This window comes from Conger conger, chromosome 3 (genome assembly GCF_963514075.1).
Source record: "Conger conger chromosome 3, fConCon1.1, whole genome shotgun sequence".
NCBI lineage: Eukaryota > Metazoa > Chordata > Actinopteri > Anguilliformes > Congridae > Conger > Conger conger.
The window spans coordinates 78,532,703-78,555,344 of NC_083762.1; the positions used below are offsets into that span (position 1 = coordinate 78,532,703).

Below are 22,642 nucleotides of genomic sequence, written 5' to 3' on the forward strand. Positions count from 1 at the left end.
GCCTGTCAGCCCAAGGGAGACCCTACAGTTAATGACCGATTCATTCTCACCCCAGGAAGACTAGCCGATGGCTACCGCATCAGCTAATGGGGGATCCATATGATTAACAATAAACAATAATGAAGAAAAAACCTACAAACTCCTGTCCGACAGATCAGAAACACTTCCGAGGAGGCAGGTGTGGATGTGTCAGTGGGTACTGGCCACAGAAGACATCAGAAACAGAGGCTCCATCCTATGTATCCCAGTACATTACCTCCCCTGGGTCGCCAATGGAAGTTCCTTCAAAAACGAAATCATGTGAAATTCAGCGAAGCTAAAAAAAACCCCCATCAAACTCTGGAGTTTCCTCGAGAAATGCCCCTTTCATCTCTCTCTAAAGAAAGCCACCGCCTTTCGGGAAAAGACATCGTTAATGTAGAGTCATCTTTAAATATCCAACTAAACCTGATATTCATTCCGAGCTATAGCTAGAACTTAAACAGGTGTGCCACTTACCCACTGATTCTAATGACTGCAAATTAGCCCTCACCCCCGATTAACACATTTCAGTCTAATCAATATGCAGAGTTAACCCGAAGTCATAACTAATTACGGTAAGGTGAATTCAAGATTATTACAGTTTTCTACATGCCTGTTGTTCACAACATACCATGCAAACAAACACGCATCCACACACAGATCCATATTCAAACATACAACTGAGATGTTATGGATGTCATTTCAATTCATCTTTATCCCTATAACCACCCACTCGTTCTAATGCTGAAGTATTCAAAATTTAAATCAATAAACTGTGCCAATGTTCACAGATGTATTTAAGAAAAAAAATGCATAAAATGCACATAGCATTTTATGAAAACAAGGGCGATAAGAATATCCTTAAAAACGCAAATCTGGGGTAATGATGTATTATATTTTACCCTGAGATAATGCAAAATAACACTTAATTGTTACACGGCATAAAGCCATCTTGCAATGTGATTTTAAGCTCTGATAATGCCGGTGTAATGTGGGCTGACAGCATTAAATGAGCACTTAAGATAAGGACCACAACATCATTGTTTCCTTTCTATAAGCATAAAGACCTATCAAGCCTCGAAATAGGCCAGTTATAAAAGTTGTACAATTTTAAGTGAGGGAATAGCGCCCCCTTGTGGTGGTTATAACGTAACCACCAAATTCGGTATTTCGAATTCTCCTGCGCCCATTAGAAAGTACGTTGGCAGAAACCCGTGCACGCTTTTAATGTTAATAAAATGTAAATGCCTCGATTATGATGATTATCATTCTTCTTTTCACTGAGTGTGAGCTTGGGTGTGTGTGTGTGTGTGTGTGCCACGTGCACATGTGCAAGGTGACGGATGGTCTGGTGAATGTGTGTGTTGTCAAGTGTTTTATTGATTGTCCTAAACACTGATTTCAAAAACGTATGATTGCAATCACCCTTCAAAAGAAAAGAAGAAAGGAAGAAAGGGTAATATGCAGGAGTCATTACATTACATTATTGGCATTTGGCAGACGCTCTTATCTAGAGTCTTATACAGTTGATTAGACTAAGCAGGAGACAATCCTCCCCTGGAGCAATGCAGGGTTAAGGGCCTTGCTCAAGGGCCCAACGGCTGTGCGGATCTTATTGTGGCCACACCGGGACTAGAACCACCGACCTTGCGTGTCCCAGTCACTTACCTTAACCACTACGCTACAGGCCACCCCATCATTATCAGGGCCAGCATCAACACACACCTCCGCATCAAAAACCCATTCCTTTGCTTTCCTGCAGCTTATGAAATCCTACCACACTACCATGTAGCCATGTTTCCCTTTTCACCGCGGTCGATATATATGCATACGCACAGACACAATAACTCACACAAAATTAGCAGCTTAGTGGAGCCTCTCGGTAGCATCTGGGGAGCGAGTGAAACTGAATGAAAGGTCAATGCTCAAAGTGTGAAAGGCGATGACGATGACGCTCACGGTGCGTACAGGTGAGGTGCGCCACTTTTCGCACTATTCTCTGTAAACTCTTGAGACTGTTACGCACGAAAATCGGCGGTTTCTGAGAGGGTCAAACCACCCCCTGTCTGGCACCAACAATCATTCCTCGGTCAAAGTCACTTAGATCACATTTCTTCCCCACAACAACCGAACAACAACAGAAACTCTTGACCATGTCTGCATGCTTTTATGCATTACCTTTATGTTGCTGCCACATGAATGGCTGATTAGATATTTGCATTAATAACCTAATAAAGTGGTCGCTGGGTGCATGTTAGCATGCACAAAATCAGTAGGTATCTGTGAATTGTTGCAGACCGTCTGAGCTAATATTTTATAGTCCCTGACATACAGCCGAGAGCAGAAATCATTCACAAATAACGATCGTATTATATACAAAATAATACACAACGTGTTGCTTTAATCAAAAACCCATCATATGACCTGCATGAAAACACAATAAAGGACCCTGACATTAATTTTTACGGGTGCCATAATTAATAACGATGGTGATTAATGCTACCCCATATACAGAATTGTAACAACGCGCGCACACAGACACACACACACACACACACACACACACACACAAATATTCACAGCGAGCACTTTATTAGGTATTTATTAGACTTCTTTTTTAAACATATTAAATCTTCTTCAAGGTTTGATGTGTTGTGTGTTCACAGATGCTCTTCTGCGTACCACTGTTGTAATGTGAGGTTAGTTATGTTACTGTCACCTTCCTGTCAGCTTTGACCAGTCTGGTCATTCTCCTCCCATTAGGAACGCGTGAAAATCCCAGATCAGTGATTTCTGAGATACTCAAACCTGGCACAAACAATCATTCCACGGTCAATCAAGTCACTTAGATCACATTTCTTTCCCTATTCTGACATTTGGTCTGAAAAACTGCTGAACCACTTGACCATGTCTGCATGCTTTTATGCATTTAGTTGCTGCCACATGATTGGCTGATTAAATATTTGCGTTGACAAGCTGTTGTACAGGGCTACCTAAATTGATCACTGAGTGAATATCAGGGTCCCTTACTCTGAGGGTGATGGTGGAATGTCTTCAGCACACACTGATAGAATTAGAGTACGTATTTAATGTCCAACCCACCTTATAATCCAGGCCTTTTACTGTAATAGTATCTGTACTGTAATACATACATCCAAATAGATATACTGTACAACGGATAGAATAAAGAATGAGACATTAGATCAGACGGCCATGTCAGAGTGTCACTAGGAGGCAGCACTCTGTAAGAAATGAGCTTAATCGCGGTAATGGCGCTGTGGACCCCCGCGATCCCTCTGTGTTCAAGGCTGATCACTCTACAATCAGACCTCTGCCTGAATCATTCCGCCGATCGGCGCCTCATTACTGTAAATCAGCCCGTTAATAAAACGAGGAACACCCCCCCCCCCCCCCCCCGGGGTTCCACATTCCGCTAATTGAGGTGAATCGCTGAAATTACAAGCCATTAATTAATGCCATGATGATCCAACAATGCTTTAAACGGCATAAATCCACACGCTATAATTGCCATTTCCAACGTATGATTAAGCGGCCGGTTTAACGGTTTGCACAGAAGCACTGCAGCCCTAGCCTTTGAACAGTGAATGAATATATCGTGTTGAATATATCGTGAATATATCGCTGCACGGGACGTTGGGCTATAGGACGCTGATCAAATGACTGTTTGTGTACGAACAGAAAATACTCTTTTTCACTTTCGTTTTTTATTCGGCATCCGTCCCCCGTCGGGACACGGATAGGCGGCTATAAGCAAGGTGAGCGCAGATCGCACCTCTTCTGAATGCGAAATGCCTCCACGCGGTGTGCTGGGACACCGCACGGCACGCTGGGATAGAGCACGCGGATCAAGGCCGAATTCCTCCAACTCGTCCGTGAGATGCACGGGGGAGAGGAAGAGGCTTTGTGATTGGCGGGACTACAAGATGGCCTCCACCTGGCCAGAAACTGCCAGTAAATACGCAAATAGAAAATGCTGAAAATGCAGGTTCCTGTTCATGTGAGTATAGCACTCTGTGGACACAGTCACAATGGGGTCTTCCTCTTTCATATAAATGGAATAATAAATAAAGTTATACCGTAAAAAACAGCATCTGATATCGAGCCCTCTCCACCCACTCGCTAATAAAAAGTATGATATGCAGGAACTGCTGGGAGCCCTGTGGGCACTGTCCTGTGATTAGACTGCTCCACGGTCGAAGGTGCTTAAGAACGTGATGAATCTGCCGTGGACCGACCTGTTGAAGGGACACGGAGAACGGTAGCAGTTCCTGTCCCGTATGCCCTCCTCACACATGCACTGTAACTTTTCAGTTTAAACAGCAGCTTCCCACAAGCAGCATGAATTTCACGTTATTGCTTAGCAACAGCTTTTGTACAAAGGTTGAGGTCTCCCAGTGTAATTATCTTCTCATGCGATTTTAATGCAAAGGTTCTGAAATGCCATTTCCATAATTTCTTTAAAAGATCAGAGGATTTTAACCCCTCAAATCTCACTGGCTCATGGCTGGCCCGGTGTGGGTTCTTTGTTTTGTTTTTTTTGTTTTTTGAATTCATTCCTTTTTTCACGGAGCAATAAGTTCCTATCCTTATGTGGGTGGCAAAACAAGCGTGGGGAGACCTCACCTTCTCTGCATTTTGGAAATCCATAGACTATACAACCAAATGCATTATAGTTTATCATTTTAAAACAATAATCTATATCCACTCAAAAACTATAATATTACACACACACACTCACACTCTCTTACACACACAAACTCACACACACACTCTCTTACACACTCACACACACGCACACTCTCTTACACACACTCTCTCTCACACACACACACTCTCTCTCACACACACACACACACACACACACACTCTCTCTCACACACACACACACACACTCTCTCTCACACACACACACTCTCTCACACACACACACACACACACACACACACTCACACACACACACACACACTCTCTCTCACACACACACACACACTCTCTCTCACACACACACACACACACACACTCTCTCTCACACACACACACACACACACACACTCTCTCTCTCACACACACACACACACACACACACACTCTCTCTCACACACACACACACACACACACACACACACATTAATAGTGCATCCTCAGCCTGTGAGCTGAGGCTTTTCTATTATTCATTGCTGTGGTCACAGAGATGGGCTCCTCGTGCCATGAGGCTTACTGAGGCTCTCTAAAGCAGCGCTAATTCCCTCCACAGACAGGTGGCAAGCCGCTCATCTCTAACGCAGCAGGGTGCGGATGATGTGTGAGGCAAAATCACATATCACTGTGAAGTGCCAGAACACTTTGTCTACAGTACATTTGGATTTCAGTCATTTGCAAAAAAAAAAAAACATTTTACAACAGGACGCTAAGCAAATTACACACACAGGTCCAATTTCAGTAAGTATAATTTAACTACAAGAGAGAGCCACTACAAAGTAAACACGTGGTTAGGCAGGTATTTAAAAGGCTTCAAATTGTCATGGAGTTGGGATTATCATTATCATTGTATTTTTTTGCAGTGGTTCATGCTATTCATCCGCTTGCAAGAAGAGTTGCTCATTCACTTACATGAGTGGTTAATTTACTGTACATTATATGTGGCCAATTCAGTGTTCCTGGTGATCTACCGTCCTGTAGGTTTTCACTCCAAACCTGACAAAGCACACCTACTGAGTTTCAAACATTAGTAGAATATCAAGAAAAAAGAATTTAAAAAGAATAAATACAATACACAAAGAACAGACAGCAAAGACAATCAAAGGTGCGTACACATGTCTGTGTGTGTGTGTGTGTGTGTGTGTGTGTGTGTGTCCCAATCTTTCTGAAAGACGCATCACGTGTCTCCACTCCTCCAGAACCTCAGATGTGTGTGGCACATCCGGGCTGGGCGTGCGGTGGGCGGCTGTTTCCCTGACGGGGTGACAGGGGAGATGATACAGCATCTACACCCACGCCGTTCTGCGGCCCCAGGGGGTCGGTGTTTATAGCGCGGAGAAGAAAAATAAAATAAAATCAAACGCAATGTTTCAACCCAAAAGGTCATCGCTGGATGAAGTCCGTGTCCGGTAAAAAACGCAACTCTATGAAAGCTGCTCCGTCTAAAACGTACATAGGAATATAATTGCCTTCCGCGTGCAGTGTACGTTATTTCCGTCTGTTCCCAGCAGCTACGGTACGGTAATTACAATGGAGGAATGAAGCCCACAGCTGACACCCCGGGAAACACGAGCGGCTGTTTTTGTGCAACCGTTTCAGGCTGAAACGAGGAGCAGCAGCAGTCACCCCCCCCACCCCCCTCCGCGGTGACAGAAGCGGGGAAACGCCATCGTCTCATCAAAGGGACCGTGGCACACGATACGGGCCGGGAGGCGTATCCACAGATCCCACGGACAAAGGAAGTGGCTCGTTTTCTCCCGGGCGGGATGGTATTGGTTACTTTCCAGCTCTGCCATTCACCGTCTGCGAAAGGTAAACAAACATGCGCTTGACGGGCGGCGCGTGAAGGCGCCCCGCGTCGGATTACGGGATAAATAAACGCACGTATGCGGCGTACAGTACCGCCGGCGCATCGACGGAACGGAGGCGCAGTAACTCGCCACAGAACAGATCGAGCTAAACCCACAGTGGAGGAATAACTCAGTTCAGAATAATTCAGGCCTACGCAGACTTCAGTCTTGGTCGAGCGTTATTTCATGACCACGGAGAGAAGCGCAAGCATTCGTAGTTCTCTGAAACTGCGGCCATCGTCACACCTCGACAGACACAGATAAGAAGAAGAATAAAGAAAACACACAGAGGACTCCTGTCATATATTACTCTGCTGCTGAAGGGAGCTTGGGGGGGGGGGGGGGGGGGACACTCTTCCGAACAGAAAAGGGGTCCAGGAGCACGATAAAGCATGATTGATTTAGCCAAGGAGACAGGAGCCCCGCAGTTCACATCGTTTTCCAAATTCCTCTACACGTACAACACTCCTCTGTGGCCGAGACCGCACTCACTAGACTACGGGACTCTACCGGCGCAGTTGATGAGAGTGCAGTCGGCGGCAATAAAATATTCAAATTTACGGATAACACGCCGTACGTTTATGAAGTGTGCCTGCTCTTGATTTCCCATTCCTCAGTTCAACGCGTTGGACCTTACTTAAGCGCCAGAGCAAATTAATAACTAGCGCTCTGAAAAAAAATAAAAAATAAATCTCCTCTCAGCTTATATTCTGCCTTCCAAAGCCCCACAGATCCCGCGGCTTAAAGGCATGTCAGCTGAATATTGCCCCCACTTCCAATGATCAGTCGACGCATCCGCTATCCTCCCACCCCAGGAAGTCACGTCAACGTACCGAAATCCCCCCCCCCCCACCCTTCGAGCAGGAACAAGGAGGGGTGATTCTCTCAGCTACCCCTCTCCCGCACGCTCTTGCCTAATCTTCTGCTGCCATGGTGACGTGGCGGGAGTACTACAGCCCCAGCGATAATAAATAAAGACGCAAGCGGGCAGAAAAACGGCGAGATGAGAGCAGGTTTTTATGTTTGCTGGAGATTAAATGAGGCTAATCTTCAGCGGGCTTACAGCCTGACAGCACAAAGTACTGTCTGAGGCTTTTATTCAAAGTAACTGCCAGTTGATTAGACTAAGCATGAGACAATCCTCACCTGGAGCAATGCAGGGTTAAGGGCCTTGCTCAAGGGCCCAACGGCTGTGCAGATCTTATTGTGGCTACACCGGGGATCGAACCACCGATCTTGCGGGTCCCAGTCATGTACCTTAACCACTATGCTACAGGCTGCAAACACCACATGATCGAATGTCATGTTGAATTGGAAATACCATCCATTTCCAGACTTTCCCGGGTAGGGTTTCTCCCTTCCTGGATTCCCAGTGCCATCAGGCTCCTATGTACAGTATAGAAAATGCTGTCCTTCCCCATTGCAAAGACCCTGCTACTGTGAAATGGCATTTTCAATTGATTTCATAGCCAATCAAACTGAAGCTTCAAACTGAAAAACACGTACATCAAACTCAACGGTAAGTAGAGTAATTATGTGCTATTTTATTTTTGCTTTTGACTTGCGACAGCTGCCTGGCTGGGAAATTGCCACGCAGTGATTGTGGAAAAGTGGTCCTCGGTGCTTTACCTCCTCAGGTTATAAATGCACTCCTTTTTCCAGAGCTGACCAACATCCGCAATCATGCACAATGCTTTGGAAATATAGACACCCCTTCGCAAACATACCGTACTTATATTCGACATTTGAGTACACAGAATGTTTATTGCGCCATTAAATCAACCAGATTGGTGAACCAATCTTCAACTTCATTCCTATTATATTGCATATATATTGCAAACGTTTTATGTCTTTTACGAATAGACAATTTTTCTTTGCAAGCTGGGGGTGCTCAATTTTACCCGGATCTTATCGATCACAGTTTGGGGAGAGACTGTAGCTGTGTCTTCACTGTGAGCCATTCTGGACCACTGTGAGACAAGCAAGAGCCCCAGGTGGATACTACAGGCTGCATATGTTCAGGAACCCATTAAAAAACGAATAATGCCTTCCCATATTTACAATTCCCATAATGCATTGGTCAATTATAATGGATGAGAATTGTTTTCGAGACCACGTGCTTTCCTCCAACTAATTACTGAGAGCATTATCTCAGTCAGCTGGGCAGGATATCTGAACGTGTTTGGTGCGTTTCCGTAAGCTCTCGACCTCTAAACAATACAGTCAACAACACAAAGTCTTTGAGACTCAACCAGAACTATTCTTGGATTAAAGCTGAAGAGAGGGGTGATAGATTCACCCTTGGCTTGCTGCCCACTGTGAAGTCAACAGCCCAGTGAATGCTGGAGATAAGAAATGCCTTGGTGTTAAACCTTGGGGAAAAAAATAGGAAATAAATCCATTTCAGTACAATGAGTCAACGTGTCACGGTCCCTCGCTGCCATTGGCTAACATGCCGTTCTTATCGTCAGGCATCTGCGATATGGGAGCTGGGGTCTGACAGTGTTGTTTCTGCTATCGAACGCGATCTGTGTTAAGGGCCCGGGTTCTGTCCGTGTTCAGACACCACGACCTAAAGCCTGGTGCTGCTGGCCTTCATTTAGAGAGACACCAAAGGCAATTCTCTGAAAGATGTTGATAATTTATTTCTCTCTCTCTCTCACCTCTCTCTCCCTCTTCTCTCTATCTCTCTCTCTCCCTCTCTCACCTCTCTCCCTTTCTTTCTCTCCCTATTTCTCCCTCTCTCTCCCTCCCCTCCCTCTCTCCCTATCTATCTTTCTCTCTCTCTCTCCCTCTCTCACCCTCTGTAGCAGAGCCACACGACTCCATGGAATGCTCTGTACTGTCCTATAAGAGTGCTTGCAGCTTCCCAGACAGGACTGCCTGTATTTGGGTGAATGGTGGAGATTATAAAACTGATTGACAATAGGCTGTGAAAGAAAAGGATCAAAAGAAACACCTTCAACTTCTCTTGGTACTTGGTAAGTGAAAGAGACACGAAGTTGTTCTTCTGATGGACGTAATAAATCATGCGTGCACAAATGCGTGCACTTAAGACTTGCACTTAATAAAGAAGGAGTCTGGATAGCGGGATTGCCATGCAAATGTATTCTGAATCCAATGAAAATTGAGCTGACCAAACAGAATCAGATCAGTCTTCTAAATTGACTAATGGGCTTGCATCATGTTTAGACCATATACAAATGGACTCATGGAGCATATTATTAGGAACACCTGTACACCTACTTATCCATGCAACTATCTAACTGATTAGCCAATCGTGTGGCAGCAGTGCAATGCACAAAACCATGCAGATATGGGTCAGGAGCATCAGTTAATGTTCACATCAAGCATCATAATGGAGAAAAAATGTGATCTAAGTGACTTTAACCATGGAGTGTTGTTGGTGCCAGACAGGGTGGTTTGATTATCTCAGAAAATGTTGATCTCCTGGGATTTTCGCGCACAACAGTCTCTAGAGTTTGCAGAGAATGGTGTGGAAAAACAAAAAAACATCTAGTGAGCAGCAGTTCTGTGGGCACAAATGCATTGTTAATGAGTGACATCAGAGGGCCAGAATGGTCGAAGCAGACAGGAAGGTGACAGTAACGCAGTAATAAGCACACATTACAGTGGTATGCAGAAGAGCATCTCTGAACACACAACACGTCAAACCCCTAAGTGGATAGGCTACAGTAGCAGGAGACTTAATAAGTAAGTTTAAAAAAAAAACCTAATAAAGAGCTCACTGAGTACATATAGGGTATTGTGCGCTGTTCAGTTCAGATCCAGCCATTCAAATGTATGACACAAACCAGAAATGCGGTTTACTACAGAACCTGCAGAGATTAAACATGGTTGTGTGCCTTGATTTGGTTGTACAAAAATGTTGGAAACATGTTTCCGCTCAACAGACACTACCCATTATTGACATTCTGTTTTAATGTTTTATTTCCAATAGTTTGATCTGAAGGTCTGAAAGAGACAAACAATTCCACTGAGTCACCGGAAACAAGACTTGCCCCTTCAAGAGAAAACAACAGTAAGCCTGGCCCTTCATAATTGGCACGGTGTCCAGTTTAAACGCTGATAAAAGATATGGGACAAAAAGAGAACGGAGCTGCAGGGTCGAGTGCAAACGATAATTAAAATTAATTAATACAGTACAATACTGAAGTTGCAAAGGCACTTGTGCTTCTGCGGGAGAGCTCTGTTATTTTATTAGTTCAGCATCCATTGCTGTCAAATAAAGAACATCGCACAATCCACTGTCCCCGGAAAAAAAGAAAACAAAATTATACGTCATATTAACCTCGATGCTTCGTACACTTAAATCAAAGTACTAGATAATGCTGTTCATTTATTCACACGCAAATTGCTGTTTGGAACCTATGAATGCACGCATGTTGCCACAGATCAGAAGTAGGCACGGTAGAATACGAGAACGTACTGTGATAAAGTATTGCAACGCTCATTAGTTTATTGTCACCGCGAACAGACGCGAAACCAAGCCGACAGCACGGGTCGTGGGATTTACATTGCAGGGGTGTCCACGTGGTATCGAATCCATAGCGTTTTATAAGCAGCGATAAATCCATTTGTGCTCAAGCCTCTTGCTATTGGACAAAATCATTAACAAAATCATTATTGTAGAATAGTTTTCTCATAATCAAACACAATTACTTTCCTTTACGCACGGTATATGTAGCCTACGTCCTCCAAAATCTAAGTCGTTCAGTAGCCTACGTGTCTGCATTTTGACAGGCTCCAAGATTGCAAACGAGTTTTAAAAGAATATTTGAAAACCATATGATAATTATGCTACTGCTGAACGTCTATGTAGTAATTAAAATAAATAATCTTGAATAACAAGCGTTTACCCATAATAATTACTTGTTATTTTCTTGGCAAATTTACGCAACCAATAAACACGAAGCTGCCAGTCTCATGTCGGAGTGGTAATGCAGTGATAGCAATGCATTTTCAAATACCTCTTCAAAAGCCCTCTTAAGAAGGGGCCTCTGCCTGCGCAAAACAAACAGTCGCAGCACTGCTTAGTTGGTGACGAGAAACTTCCCTTTAAAAGAAACATTGAAAAAGCAATTGTGCCGTACCATATATTAACTGACATTTTAGAACAAGACCACTATCTGTGTCGAATTGTCAAAATTAGCGCCGAATCTGAAGCAAGTGAAGAGTTTACCTTAATTGTCTTGGTAGACTGACACTTGACTTGGGAAACGGTGGCCGTTTGGTTCATCTTGGGGCTAATTTCTTAGATCGCCGATCCAAAGAAAAATGCAACGATAGAAACCTTTGAGAATCGCCAAAGTCACCATCAAGTTATTCTCTGTGTCTCGAGTATCCCCGCTTCAAATCCCGCTCCCTTTCACGCAGTGGTCTGTGAGCTGAATGTCGCGTTTACGATACGCTAGCAACAATCACTCGTGCCAGTCAACGCGTCTCCTAGTGTGCGTGGCGCACAGGATCTCAGAAAGCCCCCACCTACCCAGAAAGTCTGCTGGACAGCGCACGATTTCATCCACTGCTTTGAACATCAAAAGACACATTACACAAGTGTAGCTACCTCTTTTGTCAACGGGATTTCTGTAGGAGATAGTGCCGTATCGTTGATGGTTCCGAGCGGTAACGGGCAAAAAATAAACGGACATCGTGTGGGGTACACAATAAAACCTATTTGGGAAAGAAAGCGGGAACTTGAACATTGAATCAGGATTGAAAAATGTAATACAAAGAGGCAGTTTGTTTTCATTTTGTTATAGAGGTAGTTGATATTAGCATGCATACTGTACAGTGAATTAAAGTATGAAAAACCGTGATCCAATAAACTGGTAGTTAAAATAATACAAATGTGGGCATGTGACGTATTGAAACGGTAGTTTCATGTATGCGGTTATGGCACATATCACTGCCAATTAACACTTCTTGAAAAACGACTAGGCTATGTCCTATAATCCAGTACACGTTTTTCATGTGAGGCCATTAGCTTTGTTGAATTTAACATTCACACAAACAAAGCGCTTTACAGCGATGAGGGCGAGACGCGCCACAGCCAAAAAATCAACGTGTAGCACCTCCCAGGTTGACGTACGTCAACCAGAATTACTTTTCTGGCCAAATATCATTCGATGGTTCTCAGTATCTTCGCACCTTTCCTCGAGTTTCCTTCAATTCTTCTTCTTCTTCTTCTTCTTCTTCTTCTTCTTCACATTAAGTCTAGTTCCTACAGGATTCAAAGGCTAGCGAGTGGCAAAGGAGCTAATAGATCAAACCGAACAGCGGGGTGTTGCTATATAAAACCACAGAGCATTTTGAACCTGTCTTTCAATCTGTGAGTCGCTCAATCTTATCCACCCTCAGTATAAGTAGGGAGGGATGGAGGGAAATGGATTGCAAATGCATGCTGCGATAAGTCCATAAACGCACTTATTAAAGTAACGTGCTTTGGTGCTCGTATAACGAACGACAGACTTATTTTCCGAATGAAATGAACAAATTATGACATAATTTCCCCTCGGTTCCTCCCCCTCCCTGTGGAAAGCTGTATCCTGCAGAAAGTTCCAGAAACCAGACAGGCCCTTGTTTCCAGTGCTGCCATTACTCAGCACCCCCATTTTGTTTCTCCTTAATGCACACAACTGACGCAAGGACCCATATTGGCTAATACTGTAATTTGATGACACCATGGCAATATAAAAACTCACTCACTGCCGTATAATAATGAAAAGGGTAGTTAAGGGCAGTCAGCATAGGTAGTTAGCTTAGCTTCCCCCTCTCCCTTGAAGATTTCAAGTTCATGTAACGATTACATCATTCAAGTGCCCAAGGCCAAACCCATTTCAGTTAATGTGTTGATTCTATTTTGGGGTAGCCTTTGTAAATTCTAAATTGCAGGGTTTTTATAGAGCAGCAACTCATTCAGTTGTGAAAGACAAGTACCCCAAGGCTGCATGGAAAGTACCTTTGGGAGGTTCCTTTGTTATTAATCTTTTCAGATTTTAAACTCAGACGGAAACGGCCATAATTATGAGGCGCCCCCTCTATCCCATCAAAACATACCGTATTGTCATGTATTATCGTGGATATGGAGAAAGTGGACTGTTGTTGTGTAACTGTTCTGCAAGCAAGCATCCGCCTGCACTTGACACCATGACTGCACTCTGTTCTGGCCCCACAGCGGTGGAATGACCTTCCTGTGGACGTCAGAACAGCAGAGTCTGTGACCACCTTCAAGGGAAGACTGAAGACTCACCTTTTCAGGCTGCACCTCTCCCCTCTCATTACATTACATTACATTATTGGCATTTGGCAGACGCTCTTATCCAGAGCGACGTACAGTTGATTCGACTAAGCAGGAGCAATGCAGGGTTAAGGGCCTTGCTCAAGGGCCCAACGGCTGTGCGGATCTTATAGTGGCTACACCGGGATTAGAACCACCGACCTTGCATGTCCCAGTCATTTACCTTAACCACTACGCTACAGGCCACCCTACATCTCTCCTCTCCTCTCACCTCTCCTCTCTTCCTCCCTGTAACTTCTCATTTGTATTTACTGGATACATACCAGAAACTATTTTGCTTTTACACGAGTGAAAGCTTTACTATGAAATGGACTGTAAACCGTATTTTCATAGCACTTAACAAATCTGTTTCATGGTGCTTGCTGACTTTGTTTCACAGCTCTGGTTAGCTCTGAAAGCAAAACTTACCCCTAATAATTACGCAAGTAGGTAGCACTTACACAGCAAATACTAGGCAATTAACTAGGCAAGTAGCTAGCACTTACACAGTAGATACTAGGTAATTAACGCCCTGTTAAACAAAGTGCTACCAAGTGATTCTAATAGGCAACTCTGTACCTTCTTGATACTGTATTTCATTTTATGAATGCACAGCCTACTGTATTTTCCCTCCTGTCTCCTGGGAGATTGTTTCTCTCCATTCAAAGGGCCATTGCTGTGGAGAAGCCTGTACAAGCAGGTGGGATCTGTGCACCAGTGTTAAAGCCGGGTTTCTGCTGGGTTCAGGTGTGGTTTAAACACAAACCCCTGTGGGCCTAACACGTGCCACAAGACCACTGCCCTTGTGTCACACATAGTCATTATGTCATATTATGCAAAAGTGTCGGTAATTGATCTGATATCCCAGCATGCTATTCGACCCGCAGAGGGTTTTTATAGGTCAGCTGTATGTGTCCCCATCTGCCTAATTGGAGTTTCCGAGTCCTTTTTTTGTTTCTATTATTTATTTATTTTTCTCGCTCATAGTGGAGAAATATTGCGATGTAATATGTTCCAGGTGAGAATATTTCAGTGTAGCAGCCATGGATTGTGTAGATTATGGTAACATAAAAGGTAATCACTGGAAAACCTTTTCCATTAACCCGGGAATAGTCGGCTCAGAGACACTGTATAATGGCTTGACCCTTACCGAGCCTGGATCTTCACACCTGTTCAGAACCCAACTTTACCATCAAACGAGTTGTTAGCAGTCACTGAAGAAGTTTAATTTGTAGTGGCCATCAAAATACTACATAATCAGAGTAAATACATAGCTGATTTGAACACATGCTACCAACGATTTGATCCAGGCACTCTTTCAGCTCTCTACTGATAGTTTGGGTGACACTTTACTTAAACCCATCGCCAAAGGGCTGTCGTACACATGGCATCACAGCTGTAACACGAAGGCATAACAGACAATGTCAGGTTATGTCAAATGACATAGAACTGTCATACTTTTATTGGTCAATTTCATGACATTAACATCTGTCGCACACATTTAGCAATCAAAGTATGGCAGCTTTATATCGTTTTGACGTCAACTGACGTCGTCTGTCATGCCATCTTGTGACAGCCGTTATGTCTTGTGTACGAGGGTCTAATGTCAGCCTTATGGCGAGGGGTGCAATTAAAGTGTCACCAAAACCATCAGCAGATCACCGAAAGGGCGCCGGTGGATATTAAGGGAGGCAAGGACAGGAAGCCACAGACAGTGATGCCATATTCAAACAGCCGTTCTCTGCACAGATCTGTGACGGGAAGATGAAATTACCCAATTTCTAATGTCAAATGAGTGACGCGATGCGGAGCCTTCACGGAACGGAAACTGAAAGTGTGAATGACCTTTTCGTGAAGAGAAAACGACGGTCTCCTCGGCATAAAAAGGTGCCGATCGGGGGAAGAACACCGCAACAAAAAGTGAAACACAACGTCATACCTGCACAGGTATCATGAACAAAATATCACGGGGCCTGGACTCAATCTTAGTTTGACCTTCTGCTGAATGAAATCAAAACGGTTAATTTTCCTCCCTTTGCAAGCAGCTTGCTGACATTAAAAAAAATAAAAAAAACATTCTGAAAATGTATTAAACTGTGATCTCTGGTTTGTGGAAAACATTCAGGCACCCTATAATTGTTTCTGGGAAAAGCAATTAAGCTGAATTTGTGATGTGGTTTGGGGTTGCTTTATTAATGAAGAAACCTCATTAACTAACCTCTCAGTAATACTTGCAAGTATTCTGAGACTTTGTTAATCGTTTTCAAAACCTTGCAGAAATACATTGTGGAAACACATCCCGTACCATGTAAATGGTACAGTGTTAATTCAATTCAAACAGAGTATCTACAAGTCCAATAGGGACATACGAGTCCAATTGGGAGTAGATTTAATAATTCATTTTACTGTGCTTTTGTCCAACAAATGGGAAAATATGCAAAACAGCAAAACTGGAAAAACAGAGCATATGTAAACAAATGCCATTACATTACTGTATTGATTTCAACTGCTTGATTGACATGGTATGAAATCGATACTGCTGTAGATATTACTACACGTGTTAGTTCATGTTAAGGTTCACTAGAGAAGAAACGCACACACACACACACACAATTTATAGCATGTCGATTTATACTGAACCTTGCAGAACGAGGCAAATGCTTCAATGAAGTTAATTTGTCAGAGAATTGAGAAATCAGAGTAGAACAAATGCACAATACAATTCAACAACCAAGAGAAATGAATACCAAACACTGTCTGCAGATGTACAGCACACTCAGAACAATAAACGGCCAATGCGTGAAAATGTTGAGAGAACCAGAGGAGAGAGTGGTAACGTACAGTATTTCAACCTGTCACGCCCTCCTGCTCCATTTGATCATTTCCCCCTTATGCCTTCCAGCAGCTGAGTTCACAAAATCGATTCCTGGATTTCAAAAGAAACATTGTTCTGCGCTCATCAATGGCAAATCATTTACACGAGACTGCAATGGATCTGAAGTTGTGGGACAGAGACACAAAAATCTGCCCAGATATTACCCAGGAATCAAAGCGATACTGGTCTGTTCCAGTTGAGCGTCAATACTGTTCCAGAAAGCTGCATATCGTCATAGGGACAAACATACATCAACAACCTCAAATGACAACGGATACTGATAGCCCTGGTGTGAAATCCAGCTATGACCAGGGAAGGCATTTAATTCAATTCAATCACAAAGTTTAAGCCATGACATTCTCATTTATTTTAGGCCCTTTTTTATTTTCTATTCCTGCTGCAAACCATTTCATTATGAATAAATAACCTTCTATTTCTATGTAGATTGTTTTCCACAGACTCACGGATTACAATAAATAAAATGAAATAACAAACCACGATATAGCACAAAAGATGTTACTTCCACATGGCTTGAGTATCCACCTTGAATGCACAGCAGAGAGGGAACATCGCTGTCAAGACCAAGCTGATCTCCTGCTGAGTCATTACTGACCTGTAGACGAGAAACCATCTCTGGAAAACTGCTCAGACTACCTGGAGTCTGCAAGCAAGACAGCCAAAAATCTGTGCAAGAACTGTGGCAGGTTCTCCAATATGTCTGGAACAACCTACCAGCTTACTTTCTTGGACTGCGCAACTAAGAACAGTGCAACTAAGAACAGTGCAACTAAGATAATTGATGCAGTTTTAAAGGTGAAGGGTGGTCACAACAACCATGCATTTGATTTAGTGTTTAACTGTTCACACAGCTGGTTTTTATATATATATTTATCAACTGTTCATTTCATTATTATCGAAAGCATATATTTTGAATTTTTTTACACGTGCCTTTTACACTGCACTCATTTGCTCTCTATACACCGGGGTGCATGTCATACACATGTCTTTTGTACTGCATTCATCTTTTGGCTTTCAGTTTGCCCTGCATAAAAGGCACCAAGGGTGACAAGAGCACTGTTCTTGAAAAACTATTTAAGGTCTGGACTAGCAGCATCATGAAGACAAAGTGGAGTATTAACGCTGTGATAACCCTAAATGCGCTTTAGAACAGGAGGCACTGTGATGCCGAAGTGAATGGATTACACTGCACCCTCACATTTTTCATTTCAACTCAATTAAAAGCCGTGGCTTTACCGGCTGCATGCAGTTTTGAAATATTTCACGAAATTAGGAGAGTAGAAGAAAAATAACAACGCTTCATTTGTGTCGCATATTTCACACAGAGTTGCAACACAGTACAGGCAGATACGCGGATGTGCTGTGCGTGTAAATAATGGGCCGTCTCGCTTCATTTCCTTGAGAAGGGTATAGATTCAGATGAGCCCACGAGACTGTTCAGACAGCGCCACATTAGCGCAGGAGGTTGAGCGGCTATCTGGCGATCGGAGCGCTGCCGGTTCCATCCCTGGGCAAAAGCGTCAAAGTGTCCCTGAGCAAGACACCTAACCCCCAACAGCTCCCGAGGAGCTGGTTGGTGCCTTGCGTGGCTGCTTTCCAGTGGTGCGTGTGCGTGTGCGCATATGAACGGTTGACAGGCATTAATTGTAAAGCGATTCGGTAAAAAAAAAAAAAAAAGCGCTACATAAATGAAGTCCATTTACCGTTTACCATGGAGACCAAAGTGCTATTCATTCGGAGCATTATGCCGTCCTTCAAGAAGCGATGATTTGGCGCAGCGTTTTGATGAATAATCTCGCCATTAATCACTTTTGTCACACTGATGGACTCCAGCGCGGCGCAGACCGCCCGGGAGATATCGCTCACTTACAAATCTCCTCGGGCTGTGACGCCTGTTATCACTTCCCCTGCCATCCTCTCTTCCAGGGAACTGTTTAATATGTCCCACTGCTGCAAGAACCACGCTGTTCCCGGGAACGATGTGTCACTGCTACACAGGAAGTTTCACGAGCACAGCGTCGCATTTGGCTGATTGTGCGTTCCCGCCATATTACATGTACAGTAATACTGTGGGTTTATGCTAAAATGTTCCATTTTATTCATACAAATATGATGTTGTTTCATTACATTACCAAAATCTGTCATTTTTTGTTATGACCAATAAGCCAGATATTGTTAGAAATAGTGGGACTTTATTTCTTTATTTACTGAATTTTGGCATACCTGTGTATTAATAAGCACTGCTTGGAATGCCTGTTGTATTTTTTTTAAATACACCCACAGTTTGCATTAAATTGTATTGTTTGGTGTTGAGTCATGCACCAGATGGCTGCACAATCTGTTTCTCCATAAACAACCAACCAACCACATCAATTGTCCACCATTTTGTGTAATCAAAATTTTCATTACACTTCAGAATACAATCGCCTTATACCCTGACGTTGATTTAGATTCCGTAGGCACCATTGAGGCAGGACTCAGATACTCTAAATGGGCTCTATTAATAATTGACTAATTAAGTAGGGAGATATGAGCAGATATTCTTATAATTTAGCAGGAGGCTCAACACGCGATAACCACACAACTGCAGGAGGAAGTCACGAGCAAGGCCCTTAACCCCACATTGCTCCAGGGGGGACTGTTCCCTGCTTAGACTGTAAGTCAACTGTGAGTTGCTTTGGATGAAAGAGTCTGCTAAATAACAATTTCTTTACATACATTATTAATTATTACATACAACCAAACCAAAGGAAACCAACAGCTTATTTACCAAACCAGCATTGTATTTTAGTCACGCTTTAGGGGGTTTTGAACCAACTTTGTTAGCTGTGTAATTATGAGTTGAACAGGGTGAGATTATTTTATAGATGTGAAACGATGGGCATGCTCAATGCTCACGTCTGTGACTTTGTGGCTGGGTCAGACAAACCTTGTAGGGTGGCCGTGTCTTATTTTGTTTTATATCGCTCCTGTTGGCAATTCATGTTTTAACCTTGCGTAGAAATGGAATCCTTGGCCTTCTCCTCGATGTAAAGACCCACTTATTTAGACTTGGAAAAAATACTGCCAGTATATTATTTTATTATCCTATCGTTGAAAAGGTTAGGGTTAAGGTTTACCTTGTTGTCTCCCAAGGGAGAGAATTGTCTTGTATCAGAAAGACTCTTGATTGAAAGACATCTCGCATTTCATTTTCATAGCTCATACATTATAAAGAAGGTATACGTAATACGTCTGTCCTTCTGTCAGTCTGTCTGTCAATCTGGCATCTGTCTATCTATCCATCTGTCTATCCACCACCTGTCGCTAATGGCTAATTTACTGGTGTTATTGAGAGAGGGATAAATAAGTGTTTTTAACGGTTATACTTGCATAGAGACACCCAGTACCTCTTTCCAGATCATTAGCTGTAACTCGGGCACTACAAGGCATGAGAGAGATCTGATGTAATGCTGTTGGAGAGTCTAGGGTTTGGGCATCCCTATAGTTTTCCATGCCATCGTAGTCTGTCTAAGGATCTGGGCTTTGAGCTGCGTTGGGTAAGCTATCCAACCAACTGCTAATGCCATATCGTAGGATAGACTCAAGGGTGGTCATATAAAAGATAAGCATGATGTGTTTGTGAATACCATAGACTGCAGAAGGTCTGTAGAGTATATGGAAATCCTCTTGGATATCGGTACATACACTGTTGGGGCGGCCTGTAGCATAGTGGTTAAGGTACATGACTGGGACCCGCAAGATCAGTGGTTCGATCCCCGGTGTAGCCACAATAAGATCCGCACAGCCATTGGGCCCTTGAGCAAGGCCCTTAACCCTGCATTGCTCCAGGTGAGGATTGTCTCCTGCTTAGTCTAATCAACTGTACGTCGCTCTGGATAAGAGCATCTGCCAAATGCCATTAATGTTATGTAATGTACTGTTGACACAGTGCGCCAACCAAGGTTGCTGTCCATAATGACGCGTAGACATCTCTAGGAGCTGACTTCATGCTCGTGAATGGTATTAAGGGCGTGGTCACAGATTTTTTTCGTTTTTGGATGTTGATGTACGCATGACGGTCACCACAACAGCCCACATGCCTGTCAATCTCAGCTTTATAACTGCTGATGTCAGAATTCTTAGTCAGCGGACTGAGAATGAAGTGTCATCGGCGAATTTGACACGTCCCTGTTGGGCCTCTGCGTTGCTTATTGGAGTGTCAGAGAATGTTAAGTTCACTCTGACTCACTGTGGTCTTTTTGTTAGGAATTAAATGATCGGATCAGAAAGGGGCTCACCTTTAGCTGCGCTAGTTTTTAAGAAAAATGTGTGGATGTATTGTGGTAAAGGCGGAGCAAATAATAATTATCTATTTAAGTATTTAGAATTCCAATAACCCTAATTGTATTCTAAAATAATCTGCATCCATGATTTTCTACTGGCCAAAATACACCAGGTCAGGGAACACTTTTAAGCCTTTAGGTCAGTGGTCCTCACTCCTGTCCTGGAAAGCCACAGTGTGTGCTGGTTTTTCTTGTTACCCAGTACTTAATTTAGCAATTAAAGCAGTTGATTTCACAGTTAACTCACCTCACCTGGTTTCTTGGTCTGAGTTGGTTGCGGATATTAAGGGAAATCAGAAAGCAGCACACCCTGCAGCTCTCCAGGTCCATGAGAAACTGTAGTTTTTAGGTTGGTAAACCGGGAGGGTAAGGCCCCCTGAGAAGTTAAGTTTGTGTCACATGTTGTGCTTCATGCTACAGGTTAGAACATTTTTCAAACACATTCAAAGGATTGGAAGCAGACAGCATGGAAAAAAAAAAGAAGAAGAAAAAAAAAAGAATTCTTTGAGTATCTTGAAATTTTCTGCGCACCACTATCTTTTCCAAAGGCTTTGTTCACCCAAGAGCCTGTGAAGTGAAGTATATCATAACAAAGGCATTGTGCTGGTTTATGGCCATTGAAATGCAGAGCATGGAGCTCTTTATTTCAGCCGTCAGAGAGCTCTTGCCGTCTGTCAGTTTTTATTAATTCTGCCAGCCGATTCCTGCCCAGTTCTTGAGGAATCATTAGCTCCAGACTGGCGCCTGGTTGGCACACGGGGCGCCCAGCTCTGGTTGAGGGGTTGGATGGGGACCTGTCGCTCCACTACACTAACTACCAGGTCCCACAGACTGTGATTAACAGGCCTAATGGAGAGTTTAGTGATCTCCCAGATAAGGACACACATTGGACCGGCTTCAATAATGTAATGTAATAATCAAATCACCCTCCACTGGGTATTGATTGAACAACACTTTTCATTTATTTGTTTTGAAACAACATCGGGTTTCTATTGTTACTATTTATTTCACCCAAAAACAAGTTTGAATGAAATGAAGGCACCAGCATAGATGATAAATATAAAATTGTTCCACCTGAAAATCAGTTAGAACATATGTCGTCTTAGCCACTGCAAGGCAAGGGAGTCTGTTTAGTATGCACAAGATAACTCATCCAAGTCTCCCTGTCTCTATTCCAGCTTCTTAAAGTGTATTGTCATGTTTCTTGTGAATATATGTACATGTATTTTTCAAAATTCGGAGCAAAGGCCACGTCATTTATTTGCTTTTTGTCTTCACATCCATTACTGGCCAGACACAATTCATGCGCAATTAAACTATTTCTGCCCTAACAAATCTAACAAACAAATGTAAGGCTGCAATCTTCAATCCTTTATCAGATATTGAGCAGTCCTGAAAATAATAAATCCAACAATTATCAAACTCTCAGATTTTTATGCAATGGTATTTTACCTTAGGGGTCCTGAATTAAGTGCAAACTAGTGAGAAGTTTAGAGTGCCATGTCAGATGGGAAGTTATTGTCACTTGGAGAAG

The 22,642-nt window shown here is 43.1% G+C and overlaps 1 protein-coding gene across 1 annotated transcript in view; it reads right to left on the reverse strand.

Annotated features, from left to right (window-relative positions):
• The window catches only part of LOC133123802 (inactive dipeptidyl peptidase 10-like), a 136,967-nt gene extending 124,960 nt beyond the window's left edge, over window positions 1-12,007 (reverse strand). The window contains exon 1 of the mRNA XM_061234370.1: window positions 11,794-12,007. Within this exon, the coding sequence (XP_061090354.1) occupies window positions 11,794-11,850 (57 nt within the window). The 5' untranslated portion in view covers window positions 11,851-12,007. The remainder of the gene's footprint in view (window positions 1-11,793) is intronic.
• Between the last annotated feature and the right edge of the window lie 10,635 nt (window positions 12,008-22,642).